We start from the raw sequence: 18,605 nt of genomic DNA on the forward strand, positions 1-18,605 counted from the left end.
GCCAAATTCAGATTTAGCTCTGGAAAAATAACTGGAACCCAGCTAAGCTCGATCTGTTACAAGAAATAAAAAGAAAGAAACAACAGAAGAATCCCTCACGAACTGATTACGGTTATCATACATCCTGCACCGTCCATGAATAGTTCCTAGAATGCAGAAATAAGAAAGCCAAATAATCCTTCAAGAACCTCTCCAAGAACTTGAACAGTATGATTTAAGCAGCTGCTGCGGTACCATCATTTTTTTAAGAGGCCGACTACAAGCACTGCCCGGCATGTAATGACTGATGAGAGAGTAGGAGAAAAAACTGTGCAAACAAGTTAAAGCAAGCAACCCTTTGGAGTACCATCATTGAACTAGAGCACAAGAAAAACGACATTAAATGCTATCAATACAAGCAGGTCACATTTTCAGAATGATTAATCATATGTTCAAACACCAAATCTAAAGGTTTTTTGGCACTTCAGAAAAGAATTGCTAGAGGAAGCAACTGATTCCAAGCACCAAATCTTTGTGTTCTCTGAAGAACACAAAGATCATATGAAGTATGAACTCCGAATTGCTTTGACACCTTGGCAAAGAAATTGAGCGGAACCGCCAACTCTGCCAACTTACTTTACAACAAAAGGAAGATGCAGCTAGACAAAATGAAATGGGAGTGTTGGTGTGTTACAAGATCTTTGCACACAAGAAAAGAACAACCAAAATGCTGAAAAGGCACTGCTGCAACTGATGTAAGTCACTACTAGTAAGCATTGCTGAGAACAGATTGTACCAAAATTTGTAAAAACAAAAACAGTTTGCACCAAAGTGTTGCAATTCTCATCCTAAGATGCTCACTCAACAGCATAAATTTTCATATTGGGGCACAAAGAAATGGTTCAGGCTACCAAATACATCGATAAGAATGCATTATATTTTATCATAACCCTGAACTGACCTGAACATTGAGATAATAGTTCCTTGGATAGATTCAGATGTTCAGTTCATCAGAGGTAAACATATCTCTGAACAAAAAACATAACCAACTAATCTCGATCAGTTTGAAGAATTCAAAAGACAGATACAATGAAGGAATTCAAGAACTGATGCATACCATTGGACAACATGCACATCCTTGATCACTTCTAAGAACACAGAAACAGAAATGATGTACGCATCGTACTGTCGTACACTGGTGAATAGACAGAAAAAACAGCAATGCAGCGTGCAATGTGAAAGAACACTGACATAATCAGCCACTTGAAATTCTGAATCGTAAAAGCGTATGAGGATGATGAAGAGTAGAATACAACGCACATGCCACCCAACGGATGCTGTACTTGTCACTAGTTAGTGGTCGCATTGAAATTTGGAACCAATGTTACATGGCTAATTGAACAGTCTGAAGAATTCTGAATGCTTTGTCATTGAAGCTAGGATGGGACTCTGTCAGTACTGGCCCCAAGTTCAGAGTGAACCTAAGGAAGCCAAAGTGAATCAACATCGGGGGCTACTGGTACAGTGTCACTTACAATCACCATAGTTAAAAGGAGAGTGCACTGAAACAATTACCATAGTTGACACACACCATGGAATGCTGGGACCTAACACAAATCAACATTGCATTCTATTCTGACCAAACCCTACATTTCTCATTATAAGATGCCTTCTAAGAAGTATCAATCTTGCATTGGGGTAAAAAGAATTGATGCAGGTTATTAAAAGCATCTAGCAAAGAATCTATTAGTTTTGTCAGGACATAACAGAGCATCGTTTCTTGACCACATGCAGATGTTTAGTTCATAATAGGTGATTGTAGTTCTGAACAGAAGAATAGAAACCAGCTAAACTCTATCATTTCTTCGCCAAAATGCTTCAGATCTCAACTAAGCTCTATCAGTTCCAGGAAATCAAAAGATCGAAACAACTTGCCATCTTTCAAGCCACTAATCTAGATCATCAGACAAGAATCCGTTCAACAGTTCAGAAAAGGTAATGACAAATAATCCGTCAGAAACCTCAAGAGCTGATCCAGACCGCCCGACGAGATGGGCCAACACCATTCCATCCAGGCTCGATCAAGTACGTCAACCGGAACGGCTGCGGCGGTGGCTCCCTGAACGCAACTGTGCCTCCGTGGACTCCCAGTTGATCCATTCGTAGCAGAACGGAGTCGCACAGGTCCGCCGCCTGAGGTAGCAGGCCTCGCAGAGGCAGATATGGTCGCACGGGGCTAACCGCACGTCCGCCTGAGCGGTCAGGCAATCCCAGCACCGCTCGTCGAAGAGCGCGTAGGGCATGATGTTGAATGGCCCCGCTGATGATCTCGACGAAGACTCCACGGCGAGCGCAGGCGCCAAACTAGTGTCGTGCCCAGCGAAGATGGACTGCGAAGGGAAGTAGCACGCAGATGATGTACTCGCGTTCAGCGCGCCAATCGCCGCGACATTGGATGGCCCCGTCGACGTCGACGCCATGGTGGGCGCGGGCGCGAGGTCGGTGATGGTCCCGGAGAGCGCAGGGCCGGAGGTCGTCGATGTCGTGGCCGCGGTCGGCGCGCCCGTCGCTGTGGAGAGCGTGGTACCCCAAGCAGAGAGGCTGCGGCGAGACGTCCCTGACGACGACGAAGAGGAGCGGGCAGCCGGCAGTGTCGACGACGTGGGATCCGTAGCGGTCTCGAAGCCCTCGTATCCCGGCGCCGCAGTCGTGGACCGGCGCCAGGCCTGCCCGCTGTTGAGACCTCCACCTCCGCGGCGCCGGCCTTGCCCGCTGTTGAGACCTCCACCTCCGCGCGCTGCGGCGCGAGAGGATCTCTGCGCGAGGAGAGTGGCGCCGTTGGGAATGGGAACGCCCTTGGAGCCCCATGCCGTGGTGACGTACGCGGGCGTGCTCGCAGCGGCTCGGGAGGACGAGGCGGCTGTCGCGACTCCGAGCGCGGTGCCCTTGCCCGAAGAGAGGATGCTGGGGAGGGTAGGGAAGTCGTCGGCGTCGGAGAGGACGGGAAGTCGGCGTGGGCCGCCCCTCCCGCAGCTGGCATGGGAGGTGGTCGAGGTCGAGCAGGTAGCCGCTGGCGCCTTGCCCAACGCCCTGGTGGTGGCGGGAGGCGAGGTTCCCCTCCCCCTGGCCCTGGCGGGGAGCAGCGGGAAGTCGGCGTCGGAGTGGACGGGAGCGGCGTGGGCGATCGTCGAGGAGGAAGCCGACGAGCAGGTGGCGGGCGGCGCGACGCCGAACTCGGTGTCCCCGTCCTGGGTGCGGGTGGTGGGGAGGGGCGCCCCGTGGGAGTCGGAGAGGACGGGCGTGGCCTCCGAGCTGCCGTGGGAGGCAGTCGAGGAGGAGGCGGACGACGACGACGCCATGGTTTTTCGCGTGTTGCTGGGAGGGGGGAGAAGGGTTCGAATTGCTGTGAGGGGAGGGGAGGACAGCTTTAAAGGGAAGCCGTGATGATATGGCACCGTGGCAAGAGGCGGTTGCTCCTTGACACGGCGGAGGCCAGCACGCGCTGCGGCGGCGCTGCTTGGATTGTGTGTGTTGTGGGGATGGCTGGGCATTGCTGAGAATGAACTGATTGCATTTGAGACTAACAGTATAAGAGAAATTTCCTCAACTGAGGGAAAATTAATTTGTGAAGAAACTCAAGCACGACAGAACTGAATTGTTCAGTAGCAAGTTCTGCTGTTAAAATTGGAGAGAAAACATAGTGCCAACTGGGAATTGAAAGCAACTCTGAACGCAGGCCGACCAGCGCACCAAGTCGCAAAACAGTATGAGCAACTCTTAAAATGGAACAGTGTAGTCACTAGTCACCAAACATTATGTTAACATCAGCCGGGAATAACTTCGTAAAGTCTTTCAGAACTGTACCTATCACAATGTAAGCAGCGATAATTAGTGAATCGGTCTAACGAACTCTTGAGAGTCTGAATCACTTTGACACGACAGTGAAACTAGCACTACACATGGAATTAGAAGAACATAATGGCAGCAGCTTAGAGGGAATTACGGAGTAGAAAGATTATGCAGGGGCAGACATTGCATATACAGACGCAGGGTATTACAATGCGATTCAAAGTTGAGCGTACAACACAAACTAGAGCTCAGATCCACCTGAAATTCGTTCTCAAGCTGATGGGGAAACATCTTCAGTTATCATACATACCGAACAAAGAAACAGTTGATACCAGCAGTAGCATCATGGAACCGGAATGCAAGAAAAACAATGCGAAGCAACCAGAAATGCTATCAGAACAAGAGCCAGCAAAGCAGGCCGCAACAATTTCAGAACGACTAGTCATATATTCATTATGTTCAACAGCCAAATCTACAGGAATTTGGCACTCACGAAAAATATCCGACTTAGCTTTTCCAGATTTCTGATTGGAGCACAAAGAAATGGTACAGACGTTAGCTTTTCCAAATTTCTGATTGGAGCACAAAGAAATGGTACAGACTTGCACATCCATCGTCAAGAATCTATTAGCTGTCGTCAGAACATTGGTCTGATCCCAAGAAGGAACAGATCACCGTTTCTTGGCACATCGGAGAATGTAGAGACAAAAACGGCAAAAGAATCCTGCGACCTCTCCGGGAACCTCTCCAGATCGCCCAACAAGACACGCCAACAACCCAACATCGTTCCATCAAGCCCGATTCTGCATGCCTACGGCGACGACCGTGGTCGACTGGTCATCACTACTCCGACATTGGCGACGGCAGCGGTGGCTCCTCGCTTAACGCCATCGTCAAAAGCGGGACCCCCGAAGACGAAGCTGACGGTGACGGCGCCTCGCGCTAGAGAGGATCCTCCTCCAAATCCTTCGGTGCCGATGTCGCGGCGCCTTCCCCGGCAGGGGGATCCAAGCTTCTTTGGTGCGGTGGATTGTTGACGACGGGGTTTAGCTTCCGAGTTTGTTACTCGGCGGTTACAGGGTGGGCCCTGGTTCTCAGTTCCCGATGCCAGAACCGCTGCAGAGATTTCACCGGACAAGTCACGTGGTAGGCAGGCTCTAGGCTGGCACGACACGTGTGTATTGCGGCAGCTACAGCCTACAGCCAGGCAATGCACAGATATGCCTCTTGACATGAATCGAACATCCCACAGACCAAAACTCGATTGGAGAAACCAAAAGGTTTGGCTTGCAAAATCTATAGGAGTTCGGCGCATCATATATTCTGAAAAGAAAAAAAAAACTAGTGACTACAATGCAAATGTGCACGATTCTGAATGCATATCGACGAACACGCTAAGCGGCCGAACAGCATGACCAGATCTGAAAAGTGAAAACTGAACACTGTCACACTGAACGTAGTCACAAAAACTCAAACCATCACAATTAACATCAGGGAATAACTTTGCGAAGTTTTTGAGAGCTCTACGCGTCACAAAGTAAGCAGTGGTAATAATTCATTAAAGAGCAAATCAGACTCGGTCTATAAATTCTGAATTGCTTTGACACTATCTTTTTTACAGTACAAACACAAATGCTACCCAACTCTACGAGCATCTTAAAAGATTGAGTTGGCAGATCACCGATGGACATATCGTCTAACACTAAAATAATAACACCATTCAAATCCTACCCAACCCTACGAGCATCTTAAGAGATTGAGCCGGTAGATCACCGATGGACATATCGCCAAACACTAAAATAATAACACCATTCAAATCCTAGAATAGATCTGTAAAAAAATAAGCATCCCTGTCGAGTCAACAGCTCAAACTCGGATTGGCATGTTCCACTGTAAGTAACATTTCCGGCTGAGCTACACTCAGTTCGACAAGCTTTGACACTCTTGATACCAAAATTAGAGAGCTTTCGTTTCTGACAATCAAAACCTATTAATTGTACCGGAGACTTGCATACACTACTCAATGGAAAGGATTGACTGGATTAATAAAACATCGTCACTGATACTTATAATGCAGTCACTTTAAAAGAAGAGTGGCACCGAAATTTGAATTTCAAATGAAAGCTAACTGATTGTGTCTGCCACCAGCAGTATAAACAATATATTGTGAAGCTTAATTAACCAGGAATCCGAATAAATTTGTTCAACCGAAAGCCTCAAGCAAATGAGGCTGATGAATATAAACACTCTATTGTTGGACAAACAATAAGAAAAACTAAAATGAAGTCAAAATGAATCAAACTAGCTAGGGAACAAACCAGCTAGGCTTAGTTGAGCACTTGCGAATATCCTCTGGTGAGCTGTATACGCACTCCAATCTATTATCCTGCATGCTGTGGCAGTAGGCCGCAATGGTAAACGGCACCTGCTGCAACTGTAATGGACAGTGCTCGTCGTGGACATAGTAGATCCGAGTTCCGCTGTTGGCGCTATGTCCCCGAAAGGTGTTGTGGTATCCATCCATGAACAGTTCGTAATTGCCAGCGTCTGTTACCTTGAGCCAGGCGAGACCGTCAGGCGTAGAGCGTAACTCGAAGATGCTGAAGGCCACTGGCCGGAAAGACCTGACGGTAGTCCTGACCAAAACCAACTTTTGGGGCAACGCAACAAGATGGATATAGTTGAACTCTTCGAACCGATTACGATGAGTACCAATGCAGTACATCCTGTTGCCAAGATACGAGTAGTACATCCCCGGCGGCTTCGGGACCAGGTGGAGGACGTCGAGCGTCGCGGCGTCGTACACCGCCATCTTGCCGTTGGTATCCAGGCCGAACATCTTGCCGTCGTGGTAGGCGAAGTCGGAGAAGCCGGAGCCGAGGGGGATGGGCTTCTCCACCTTGGTCCAGGCCGCGTCTCCAGGGCGGCAGAAAAGCATGCCCGTTTCCCCCACCAGCACCGCGTGGTACATCATGACCGTCATGCCCGCCACCGCTGCCGGGGCGTCGGGCAGGGCATGAACGGCGAAGCGGAAGAAACCCGTGAATTCGAGGTCGCCGGCGATCCTCGGTACCCTGTTGGTACGCTGCACGTAAGGTACCCTGTTGGTACGCTGGCGATCTCCGAAGACAACGTTGAGCGCGGGCAGGGCAGCCGTCGCCAGGGGCGAAGCTAGAGCTCGGATGACCCTGGTGCACTGCTTTAACATTGTATTCCTTTGCCTATATGTTATGTATATCAAATTTTTTTTACAATGGTTGGGGGAGAAATAGACGGCTCACGACATTATTAGTACATCCATTCTTAGGCCCTCCATACCTCCACAGTGTACAAGTGATGCCTGAAAATTAGAAGGGCCCTGCGGCAGGAAACAGGAATTGACGGGATCAGCTGCAGCGTGAGAAAAACTGGGCACTGTCTGTTTGGTTAGCGCACTAATGGTTAGTGCTAACAATTAGTGCGAAGGAATTTTACTAGTAAATAAATTTATTTAAAAACCTATTTTAAAGATGGGTGTAATTTCGCCAGACGAATCCAATGAACACAAAGTAACTGGGGACGGACGAGGAAATGGCGGGATCGGAGGTTGGAGCGAGCACGCGAGAGTAGCTATTGTGCCGGAGAAGAAGCACAGTACCAAAGCTGGGAGGAAGAAGAAATGCTTAAGATTGTCCCATGAAGATCCTATGATATATGCTTATTAGGGAGTTAAAAATTAGGCGCTAGCGCAATAATATGTCCCTAAATATGTATATGTGTTAATATGAGAATTTAAAATAGAAAGATTCTAAATGGCCAGAAGATGAGAGAAATCTAAAGCTTTCGATGCTATATATCAGACAAACATATTGAGGTGTATGGTGCACATTTCATGGCTAGGTGAAGACACAAAGCACACCTGGTGCCTTAGCATCGTAGATGGATGGGCCACGCGGTCATCGACCTGGTGCACACGTTTGCTCAAGGGTGGTGCACAAACGGTAAAATATGATGCTTACTACCAAAAACATGCCTCGAACCCTGGTGCCAGTGCACCACCCTTGGTCAACGTGGCTCCGCCCCTGGCCGTCGCGCCCGTGGCCAGGTGCGAGAGGCGGCAGGACGCGTCGCGGGTGTCGACGACGATGGACCAGCCGCGCGACAAGGGGAACACGAGCTCGGGCCCCGCGCCGGCGGCGCGGGGAAGCAGCAGGCGCGGCGCCGGGCCAACCGTGGCGCGCCACGCCCGGCACACGGAGCGGAACGCGGTGACCCCGGTGACGGCGTCGCGGGTCCGCTGCCCGATGAGCACCAGGAGATCCGTGGGGAGGTTCGACCAGTCGGGTTGTCCCTCGTCAGCCATTGCCGATCGTGTTTCTGAATACCAGATGGATTCAGGCCAAGTAAACAGCCTCTGGCCGTATAACCTGGTAGGCTGGTATCGTGGCCGTTTCAATCTCTCCCATGATCCTTTAATCTATAGTATGTCTTTAGCTCGTATTTCCTACATGGTCGATGTATCAGTGCATCATAATGTTGGCTACATGTGTTTCACCTCTTGACGGTGGTGTAGCTCTACCATTGAAATCTTTGTAGTTCAGATCATCATAGTGGAGCAGTATAGCTAGCTTTTGCGATGATTTTACTAGATTAAATGTCTGAAGGAAGCATGGTCAGGACTCAGGAGATAATCAGTCAGTGATGATAGTTGAGGTGGTGATTTCTAGTTTTGCTTCCTTGCAGAGATTTCTGAGTTTTTGTCATGACTTGGGTAGTGCTTAATTTGTTTTGGTCACAAGTAGTGCTTTATGTGTTCATATAATGTAAGTACCAATCCAACTGGATAAGTTTATGTTGTTTTTCTTTGCGTTTTCTTTTTCCAACCTATAGCCTCCCTAAGGCCTTGTTTAGCTGCAAAATTTAAAATTTTAAAACTAACTTGCGGCACATGCATGGGGTATTAAATCTAGACAAAAGAAAAAAATTATTGTATAGTTTTCTTGTAAATTACGAGACGAATCTAGTGAGCCTAATTAGGCCATGATTAGACAATAAATGCTACAGTGAACATGTGCTAATGATGGATTAATTATTCTTAATAAATTTGTATCGTAGTTTATAGACGAGTTCTGTAATTAATTTTGTGATTAGTCTATATTTAATACTTTAGATGTGCAAAGATTCTATTTCAAAAACTTTACACGGTGCATCTAAACAAGACCTAATAAATTTTTTTTTTCTAGCCTCTGCCCAACCGTAGTTTTATATTTTTCTGCTATATTAATAGAAATCCACACTGTTTGTGCGGTTCGTTTAAAAAAAGATTCTGCATTGCCTAGATAAAGAAATGAGGATGGATGAGGAGATAAATCCTGAACCAAGTTTCTATATCGGTCCACGGATAATGTTGTATTGTGCCCGTAAATAATGTCCGAACAAGGCCTAAACCTTGCTAATCTAGTTATTGTGCCAGTAGATAGTCTACATACAGTACTTAAAGAAGCATATGTAGCTTCCGTTCCCTTTCATCTACTTGTTATATTTCGATTACTCCACAAATAAAAAAAAGTCTTAACTATATTGTGCTCAGGAAGCATAACTTCAAAGTGTTTCAATATAATCCATAAAAGCAAAATTAGTATGCCTCCATGGACGAGCGAGCAATGGTCAATGGGCTGATCCGGGCGGCCTTTTGCCTCGCAGGATGATGGGCGCTTTTTTCTTTTTTATATTTTTAAAAAATAAAAATTTCAAAAATCTATGTCCGTTTTGAAATATTTCAAAAATACCCCCGGTCGCCCCTCATAGGGCGACAAGCCCCTAAGTGTAATTTTTTTTCTTCAAATTTGCAACGATGTCCCTGAAAAAAAGAGGCATGTCGCCCCCCCGGGCGACAACTGGGCCCAGCCCACGGGCGCGGCAGGGGGGCCTGTCGCCCCCCCTCGGGCGACCGGGGTAAGCCCCCTTATATAAGATGCAACCCCCCTTCCTTCCTCATTTGAGCCGAAAATTCCACCAAAAATCTAGAAAAAAAGAGAGGGGTGAGGAGAAAGGAAGAGGCAAAGCCCTGCCGGATTCAGCACTTGTGATCTGCAGGTTAGTACATTTAGTTTATATATTTTTCTATTTAAGTACTACGCATTTAAGTATGAGTAATTTAAGTAGGAGTGAGTAATTTAATTTAATTAGTGCTATAGTAGAACCATTTAAATATGAGTTTAATGATACTTTAGTTTGTAGTTACGTAGTAGTAAATTAGTTTAGAAAATTAGTACTACGCATTTATTATTACAATTGCAGTAGTATTAGAGACGTGTTTATAAATTAATTATGATTTAGAATAGAATTTGGCGTATGCAGTATAGAATTTGAGTGTTATCACGTAGTTATGAATACTTATACGTGGGGGATACTGCGGAGAAGGCTCAACGCAGTTTGCTACGTGGGGGTACGGCTATTAGGACTACCCTAGTGGTAGTGACATGCTGCATCGTTATGTTTGTTCTGTTTTTTTTTTAAAATTTACCTAAGGCATGTTAGGTTAGTCCGGAATCTGTTTACCATAGTTTGCAACGGGTTCTTCCATGCCACTGCATGTGTGATGTGTGTTTCATTATCGTTGTATTATGATGTAAAATTTGATGGTTCACATTATATAATGCATTTCTTAGTTCTTATTTATTATCGTTATATTAATTAAATGTGTGTTTTTTTATATTCTAGTGACATGTTTATACTTCGATGCTCCATTACGACTAAATACGATTCAAATTCGACATTATGTATATGTCCAGTGAATGCAAGTTAGGTTCGAGATATACATACAAGCATAATACAACATTAACAATACTAAATGCGAATACATCTTAAACCGATGAACATCATATGTTATATACTATGGCATGAAATCATCTAGGTCGTCATCCCAGTTGACAGATGGTGGTGCTGCAGGTGGTGTAGTATGGCTCGACGAACCTCTTGGCTTTCTCTTTCTCTCTTTTCTGGATCTACGTTCATGTACAAGGGGAGGAACATCATGTGTTGGAGGCCATGGTTTGGGGGCATGAAATCATCTATGTCATCATCCCAGTTAACACAAATTTGTGCTGCAGGTGGTGCAATATGACTTGACGAACCTCTTGCCTTTCTTTTTGTCTCCTTTCTGATTCTAGGTTCATGTACAGGGGGAGAAACATCATGTGTTGGAGGCCATGGTTTGGGGGGCATGAAGTCATCCATGTCGTCATCCCAGTTAACACAAGTTTGTGCTGCAGGTGGTGCAACATGACTTGACGAACCTCCGGGTCCAGTTTGCGGAGTACTATCACCCGAAGATCTTATCCGCCTCCTTCGTCTAGTTTGCGGCATAAGTCCACCACCGAAGATACATAACAATTTACGGAAATTTGGTATCGTTTTGTTAATCAACTCCGTGTCCTCGGGGTAATCCTATCATATAATTAAAAAACAATGTTGCTGTTTCATAAATATGGATTCGAAATGACGGACGGGATTACAACTGAATGAGAGTTACCTTAATGTGCATCTCATACACATCTGGTCGCATCCATATCTTACAAAAACTTTGTAAGAATCCAATGATATTAGGATGATTCGCTAGTTCACATACTCTCATGTATATCTTCCGACGTTCTAGCAGATGTCACTTTACATCTTGCGTCGTAATACCTCGAAATAATGTGAAATCTTTAAACTATACTACTTTGGACAACACCATCTGTATCGTACCATCCGCTAACGGATAAAACTTCTTACTGATAACAAGATGTGTCATGATATCAAGTATTATACTAGATTTTTCTTCGGTCCATGAAAATCCTCTACAATTGGAGGCAGTCATTGTCTTATGCTGCAATATCAATAAGGTACTTTCATAATTCTATTCTAATTCATAATTAATTTAAAAACAAGTCTGTAATAGTACTGAAATTGTAATACTAAACGAGTGTTCTAAAGCACCAAATATAATTCAGCTAATCCGCTAATTAAATTAAATTTTTATACAATATCAATGGATTCATACGGAAGTTACCGGTAGATCACAAGTACGCAATTCGGCAGAGCTTCGCCGCTTTTCTTCTCCTCACCCCTCTCTTTTTTCCTGAATTTTTAGGCTCAAATGACAAAGGGGGTGGCGGCATATGGCGACCAGGGCTTATATAGGGGGAGGGGACCCTGTCGCCCCCCAACGGGCCTGTCGCCCCTGGGGTGGGCGACATGCCCTTTTTTTTGCCAGGGACCTCGTTGCGAATTTGAAGAAAAAAATTACACTTAGGGCCTGTCGCCCTATGGGGGGCGACCGGGGGATATTTTTGAAATATTTCAAAACGGACATATATTTTTGATTTTTTTAAAATATAAAAAAGATAAAACGGTGGGATGATGGTGCTGATTCGTTACGGGCCCAGTAAGATTGCGATTGGGCGCAGAGCGTTCCGGCCCATTTAGTCATCTCTTCCTTTTTTTCGAAAGGCCCGTTTCAGTTGTTTCTTGTTGCCGCCTGCTCGCGGCACTCTTTCTGAGAAGATTGTGGCATTGCTTTGATCGATCACGAGACATTTAGTACTCTCTCTATTCCATAATATAAGCATTTCTAGGTTTAGTCAAAGCCAAACTTATTCAACTTTGACTCTAAATAATAATTAATTTATAAATATTTATAAGATAAAAATAATATTACTAGATTTGTTATAAAAGCAATTATCATAATATATAAATATTTATATTTAAAATAATTCATTCATCATAATATTGATAGTCAAAGTTAAATAAATTTGACTTTGATCAAACCTAAAAATACTTATATTTTGGGACAGAGGGAGTAGTGGTTACACTAAACTCTGCTGCACTTCAAGAGTGCTGTTCTTGCGGTGGAGGCGGCGATGTCCATGCCACGGTTTGACAACGGCGCCGAGCCGACTACCATGACTCCACGAGCCGACAGAATTTTGTAAATTTCTACAAAAATCTTCCAAGGTGACATCTTTGCATGGTTCTATTCATATGGATGCTGTCGGTCAATCTGTGACTATGATTATGGGCATCATTTTTTTTTCTAATTTTGCAAGTGCACAACATAACGCCTACTAATACACATATATTGGTAGACAAATGCAAGCAGATCGCTCTACATTACTTTGCTCCCCTGACCCATTCATGGTCCATCATCAGCCGTTGACGCTGGAGCAGGTCCGCCTGATCTCGCCGTCGGCGCCGGTCTTGACGCCGAGGCTGGTGAGCCTGGCGTACGAGCCCGCCCAGCTCGCGAAGAACCCCTCCTGGCTCCGCGCGAACTCCTCCACCTTGGCCCTCGTGGTGGCGTTCCGCACCAGCACGGCGTCCGTGCGCAGCAGGCCCCGCCCCGCCAGCAGGTTGGCGAAGTAGCGGTTGTCGAAGGCCGACGCCGAGCCGGAGTCGCAGTCCACGGCCGCGCCCGCCGACGCGGCGCACGCCCGGATCAGCTCGTTCGCGTAGTCCGCGTTCATCGACGCGTCCACGGGCGCCATGCTCCCGTTCGCCACCTGGAACCGCTCGCGGAACGTGTTGCAGTGCGCCGACCCGATGGTGTGCCCCCCTGCGCCGCCGCACGCAGTTGTTTAGCCTTGGCGAGTGATAAAAAAAATCCGACGTGCCAGGCAGGGCTGCGCTGTGTACCTGAGAGGGTGACGAGGTCGTCCAGGGTGAGACCCTTGAAGGTGAAGCTGGCCGCCATGGCGTCGACGGAGAAGCCGGTGTCGATGATGTTTCGCCGGACGTTGGATGCCAACGAGACCAGGCCGTCTCGTCTCCCCAGGGGCACGGGCACGGACGGTCCTCCGGTCTGGTTTTGCAACACAAGCATATCATCAGTTGGTGGATTTTTCAGTCGGTAGTCGGTACTGAACACAATTGCCGCCATGCTGGCGTACGTGTCTGCTTCTGTTTTTCTAGTCGTACCGTACCCAATGTAAACTGAACTGCTTTAATTTGTTGGCTGCTTTCTCTGGGACGGAATTAGTAAAGCTAATTTGGATTTTTCTTGTAGCACTGAATCTAGATTCATTGCAATATGAAAGACACATGCAGGGACTACAGGCAAAATGGTATCAGTCATGTCACCAGCACGGCCGATCTAAAGGTTCAGAATTCCAATTCCTACCACGTCCACGTCCAGAGTCTTTTTTTTTCTCATAAAAGCCAGACCATGACAGTATGTGACACGGAATTTGTGTAACTAATGGCTAGGTCCCGAACATATGATGACAAAACATGAGATTAATGGAAATAGGATTATGGTGACTCAAGGTGCTGTCACTATCCATGTCCCATTGTATTTGTGTCTAATCAATACCCATTTGGACGACTAACCTAGTACCTAGTACGTAAGTTGTATCTTGCAGAGGTTTGGTCACATCATATCATATCCGGGACCAGGGAAAATCAATTCATTGAATGCTTAGAGATCTAATCCGTTCAGCATCTATTCAAGACAGATTCTGTGTTAGGTACTTCATCAAAGCAGTTAAGCTGGGTACTGTTGTTTCTCTAAGATGTTTCATGTCAAGAACCAACACATTTTTTATTAATGTATTGTAGTATAAAAAGGCATGCATAAACTGCAGGAACTGTATGAGAGAGATTTGAGCTGATTGGCCTGATACGTACAAACACAACGGCATCCCTTGCGGCGAGGACGATAATATCACTGCAAGAAACAGTTGCAGGGCACACGACTTCAAGCAATCTCTTGGCAGCATCAATGACATTGAACCCACCAAGCGACAGATTTGCAGGATCGGTTCTCTCCGTGCCGTTACCTTGTATCAGTACTGATGCATCGCATCCCTGAGATCAAGAATTAAAATCGAACTCTTTTAAATGGGAATCTGTCCATTGCATGCTTGAAAGTTTTCACAAAGAGTGCAGATGCAAGAATGCAAGATACAAGATGCTAGTAAGCTAGTTGCTGCCTTCAGTAATGACGTCTGAAGATCTGAGTCTAAGTACTCGCATCTGGCTACCAGATAGCCTACTCTTCTCTCTCTCTCTCTCTCTCTCTCTCTCTCTCTAATCAAGATAGCCTACCATTCTTGCTTTGGGGGAAGCTTGCTGCATCGAAAACTAATTCATGCATGCAGGCGTTATATATCAGGATTAAGACAAATGGACGCAGGATAGATGATGCAAAGCTTTGAGCCGTGGCATTATCACAGGATGCAATTCAGAACAATTTCCTCCGGCTTTCTAAATTTGCTGCTCAATGTGTTCATTTTTCACGTTTTCAAGTCTGCAGAATTTTAACTGGAATACATAACTTTCTTCTTCGTCTCTTTACCTCAGCGCTCTAATTTTCGGGGTATTGAAAATCATTGGGCAAAGTAGCCTGAAAAGGATTTGCACGTCCATACCTGAATGTAACTTAGATCTAGTTATTTGCATGCATAAAAACTAAGCCACAAAAATATATCTGCATGGTCGTCTAGATCAGGGACGCCCATTTCATTATTTGTTTCAAATGCAACAAACAAAAAACCCCCCGGTAGCAAAACTGCAATGTCCCATTTCCCGCAAAGCCCAAATGCAAGGAGAAGTAGATTCAGATAATGTGCATTCCGTACCTCGACGAAGCAGTCATGGAAGACCAGCCTAAGAAGCTTGCCGGGGATGGAGGGGTCCAGGGTGGAGGCAGACCTGACCACATCTCTCACCGCCAGCTCCACGCCCGGGCAGGACTGCGCGTAGAAGCTGGGCGAGAGCTGGGCCAATGTCGAGATCGTCGACGGCGTGGAGTTCGACGAAGGCTGCGGCGGGGGCGGTGTCTTTGGTGAAGCCGGTGATGGAGACTGTTTCGGAGCCGGTGGCGGCTGTGGGGCCGGTGTGGCAGGTGACGGTGACGGCCTTGGCGCCAGCGACGACGAGGGCGGCGGCGGCTGCGTGGCAGGTGGTTGTGACTGGCCTGGCGCCGGGGCCGCGGGCGGGGACGGTTTGGGGGCCGGTCGTGGCGCAGCTGGGACAGGAACAGGCGAGGCAGGCGGCAGCAACGGCCTTGGCGTCGGCGCCGCGCGGGGCGGAGGCGGCACTGGAGCCGGCCTCGGAGACGGAGATGGCTTCCCAGCTGGCGCCGCGGGTGGCGGAGACGACGGGTTCACCGCTGGCACCGGCGGGCTCGACTGCCTCGGAGCCGGCGCCGCGGGCACTGGGGAGGACGCCCTCGCGGCCGGCGGAGGCCGCGGCGCGCTCTGAGCCGGCGACAGAGCCGGGGTCGCCGGCTGCGAGGCGGCGAGCGCCAGCAGCGCCGGCAGCACCAGCATTGAGCAGACGACGGCGCCGCCTAGCCCCCGCCCCATCTTGCGCAGACCAGGACGAGAGCACCGAGCACGCCTTTCCCTACTAGAACGGTAGAACCGGAAGCTCACGGGCACGTCACCGCGCGCAAGAAAAGGCCCTTTCCCTCCTGGAGAAAGGGGCAGGTGGAGGCGGCTCGGTTGGCGCTCGCAGCGAGAGCGAGAGCGAGAGCGAGAGCGAGAGAGATGGGGCGCGACGGGTCGGGCAGGTCGGTGTCGGGAGGAAATCTATCCCGGGAGCTTCTCCCACTCCCCCTCAGCTGGCCCGCCTGTGCAAGCGGCACGCCCAGCGGCGCGCTCCGGCAGCGGAGCTGGCCCGCCTGTGCCCGCCCAGCGGCGCGCTCCGGCAGCGGATGAGTCTCCTCTGCAGTACTGCGGGAGACTCTCTCGTCCCCTGGACTCTGAGGCCCGCAGGTCAGTGGCATCAAGCCTCTCTACAGTACTGCAGAGGAACTCCGGCAGCACAGTGGTGGCCGGTGGGCACGCACGCACGGCACGGCGCTAGGTGGCTTGCGCGATCTGTACGTCGTCCGGGCAACCGGCGCGACACGTACGTACGCGCGCGCCGCGGGCAGAGACAGGGCGATGTCATGTGGCGCGCCCCGTGATGCCGCGCGCGCTGCGTCGCCGGCATTAAATTCCTTGGCCTATTGCCCCCCCCCCCCCCCCTCCCACCCCCCATCATGATCTCGTCGCCATGGGCGGCAAAGTTCTTGTTTGATTCTTCTAGCACACACCGAAAAAATCTCGCATGTATAAAATGTTAAATGAAGTCTATTTGTAAAATTTTTTATGGATGGATATAATTTTTCGCGACGAATCTAATAATGATAATTAATCGATTATTGGCTACAATGATGCTACAATAACTATTCTTTAATCACGTAGTCAAAAGCCTCATTAAATTCTTCAAAATTTCTAGTACAGGAGTTCTGAAATTGATTTTGTAAACTAACTTTATTTAATACTATAATTAATGATCAAAATTTCTTAGCAATCACTATCGTAGAGGAGCCAAAGCCTCCGTGCTTAGGGGGTGTTTAGTTCATTTTGCAAAATTGTGTAAAGATGTAAAGAGGGCATTTGAAGTACTAAATGAAGTCTATTTGCAAAACTTTTTGCATAGATGGGTTGTAAATCGCGAGACGAATCTAATAATGCTAATTAATCCATGTTTAATCAATAATTAGCGGATGGTTACTGTAGCATCACTGTTGCAAATCATGGATTAAGTAGGATCATTAGAATCGTCTCACGATTTACAGCCCATCCATGCAAAAAGTTTTGTAAATAGACTTTCATTTAGTACTTTAAATTAGTAAAATTTCGTTTCACTTTAATGCGTTTACGGTTTTTTTTGCAAAAACCTGTAAAGATACAGGGCCTTAGCTTCGATTGCGCCTGAGCTGCCCGCTCCCTACCTCTCACTGGCGCGAGTAAATGCTCTCACGCGGACGCCGGCCGGGCCGGGCCCCGGTGCTTTTACCACGGCGGCTCGGATCGGATTTCCTTCCTCCGGCGCGGGGCGGGCGGGCTCCAGCCTCCAGCCGCGGGGCATGTGGATGCAGCCGTGTTCATTGATGGCGAACCGAGCGAGCCGCGTCCGGCCGGGGCGGCGCCTGCCTGTGGCCGCCTGGCCGGGCTCCAGCGCGCGGAGCCGAGGGGCTCTCTAGGTGCGCCATTAAGGGCGGCATTTAGTGCCCTGCGTACGTCCCTGTTTGTTGGTGGAGAGGAGAGGAGAGAAAATTTTTTATTTGCCATCAAAATTTAGAGGGCTTCTCTATTTGTCATTGTGAAAGTTTTCTTTACCTATTTGCCATTGAGCCAAAATTAGTTTCCCTTCCTTAGAGAGCACATGAAAGGACCAATTTACCCTAGGCCCTGTGCCCGCCTCACTGCTGACGGCTGACGCCCGCCGCTCCTGCGCCGGCCGCTCCTCCGCGCGCGCCATCCTCAACCACCATGCGTTGCTCCCTGCTCCCGTCGTCGCTGTTGCCGCCACGCCGTGCCACCGCCTAGAGCAGCTGCAGGCCGAGCACGACGGCACCCACGGTGAGGAGGGACACGACGCACAACAAGGAACGACAAGTAGCTACGGCGGCCAAATCCGGCCGCGGTGGAGCTCGAGCAAGCCGCGCGCGGATCTCACCGGCCTCCCCTCGCCCCGCGTGGCCCGGGAGGTGGGAGGGCACCAGGGCCAGTGGCGGATGAGGATTAGGGGCGGAGAGGAATGGAGGGAGATGATGGATGCGGTGGTGGAGGGAGCAGGGAGGGGGCCACGCCCGCCGCCGGCGGAGAGAGTAAGGCGGGGCGGCTCGCCGGCGGCGGCAGGAGGAGGGAGGAAGAGGGCGGCGCGGATCGAGGCCGGCGGAGCTCGAGGCCCACACGCCGCGCCTCCGCCGCGCCGCTGCTCCCGCGTGCCGGCAAGGGAGGGGGCCACGCCCGCCGCCGGCG

At 48.5% G+C, this 18,605-nt stretch overlaps 2 protein-coding genes across 2 annotated transcripts; both read right to left on the reverse strand.

Annotated features, from left to right (window-relative positions):
- Positions 1-2,069: 2,069 nt before the first annotated feature.
- On the reverse strand, positions 2,070-3,338 carry LOC120640220 (uncharacterized protein DDB_G0271670-like). The gene has a single exon (XM_039916076.1). It carries the CDS (start codon positions 3,336-3,338, stop codon positions 2,070-2,072), a length of 1,269 nt encoding a protein of 422 aa, XP_039772010.1.
- A 9,412-nt stretch (positions 3,339-12,750) lies between these two features.
- On the reverse strand, positions 12,751-16,454 carry LOC120642437 (peroxidase 18-like). The gene is made up of 4 exons (XM_039918952.1): positions 15,426-16,454; positions 14,473-14,652; positions 13,483-13,648; positions 12,751-13,402 (listed from the first exon to the last, which is right to left on the reverse strand). The coding sequence occupies exons 1-4, from the start codon at positions 16,152-16,154 to the stop codon at positions 12,996-12,998; spliced, it is 1,482 nt and encodes a 493-aa protein (XP_039774886.1). The 5' UTR covers positions 16,155-16,454; the 3' UTR covers positions 12,751-12,995.
- Between the last annotated feature and the right edge of the window lie 2,151 nt (positions 16,455-18,605).

This window comes from Panicum virgatum, chromosome 7K (assembly GCF_016808335.1).
Source record: "Panicum virgatum strain AP13 chromosome 7K, P.virgatum_v5, whole genome shotgun sequence".
Taxonomy (NCBI): Eukaryota; Viridiplantae; Streptophyta; class Magnoliopsida; order Poales; family Poaceae; genus Panicum; species Panicum virgatum.

Bases quoted from the DNA above. Each gene is read 5' to 3' on its own strand.
- LOC120640220 (XM_039916076.1), bottom strand. From the start codon at position 3,338: ATGGCGTCGTCGTCGTCCGCCTCCTCCTCGACTGCCTCCCACGGCAGC.
- LOC120642437 (XM_039918952.1), bottom strand. From the start codon at position 16,154: ATGGGGCGGGGGCTAGGCGGCGCCGTCGTCTGCTCAATGCTGGTGCTG. The intron at 13,649-14,472 runs GTACGTATCAGG...TTGCAAAACCAG, and splicing joins CAAGGGATGCCGTTGTGTTT to ACCGGAGGACCGTCCGTGCC. The intron at 13,403-13,482 runs GTACACAGCGCA...GCGGCGGCGCAG, and splicing joins CGACCTCGTCACCCTCTCAG to GGGGGCACACCATCGGGTCG.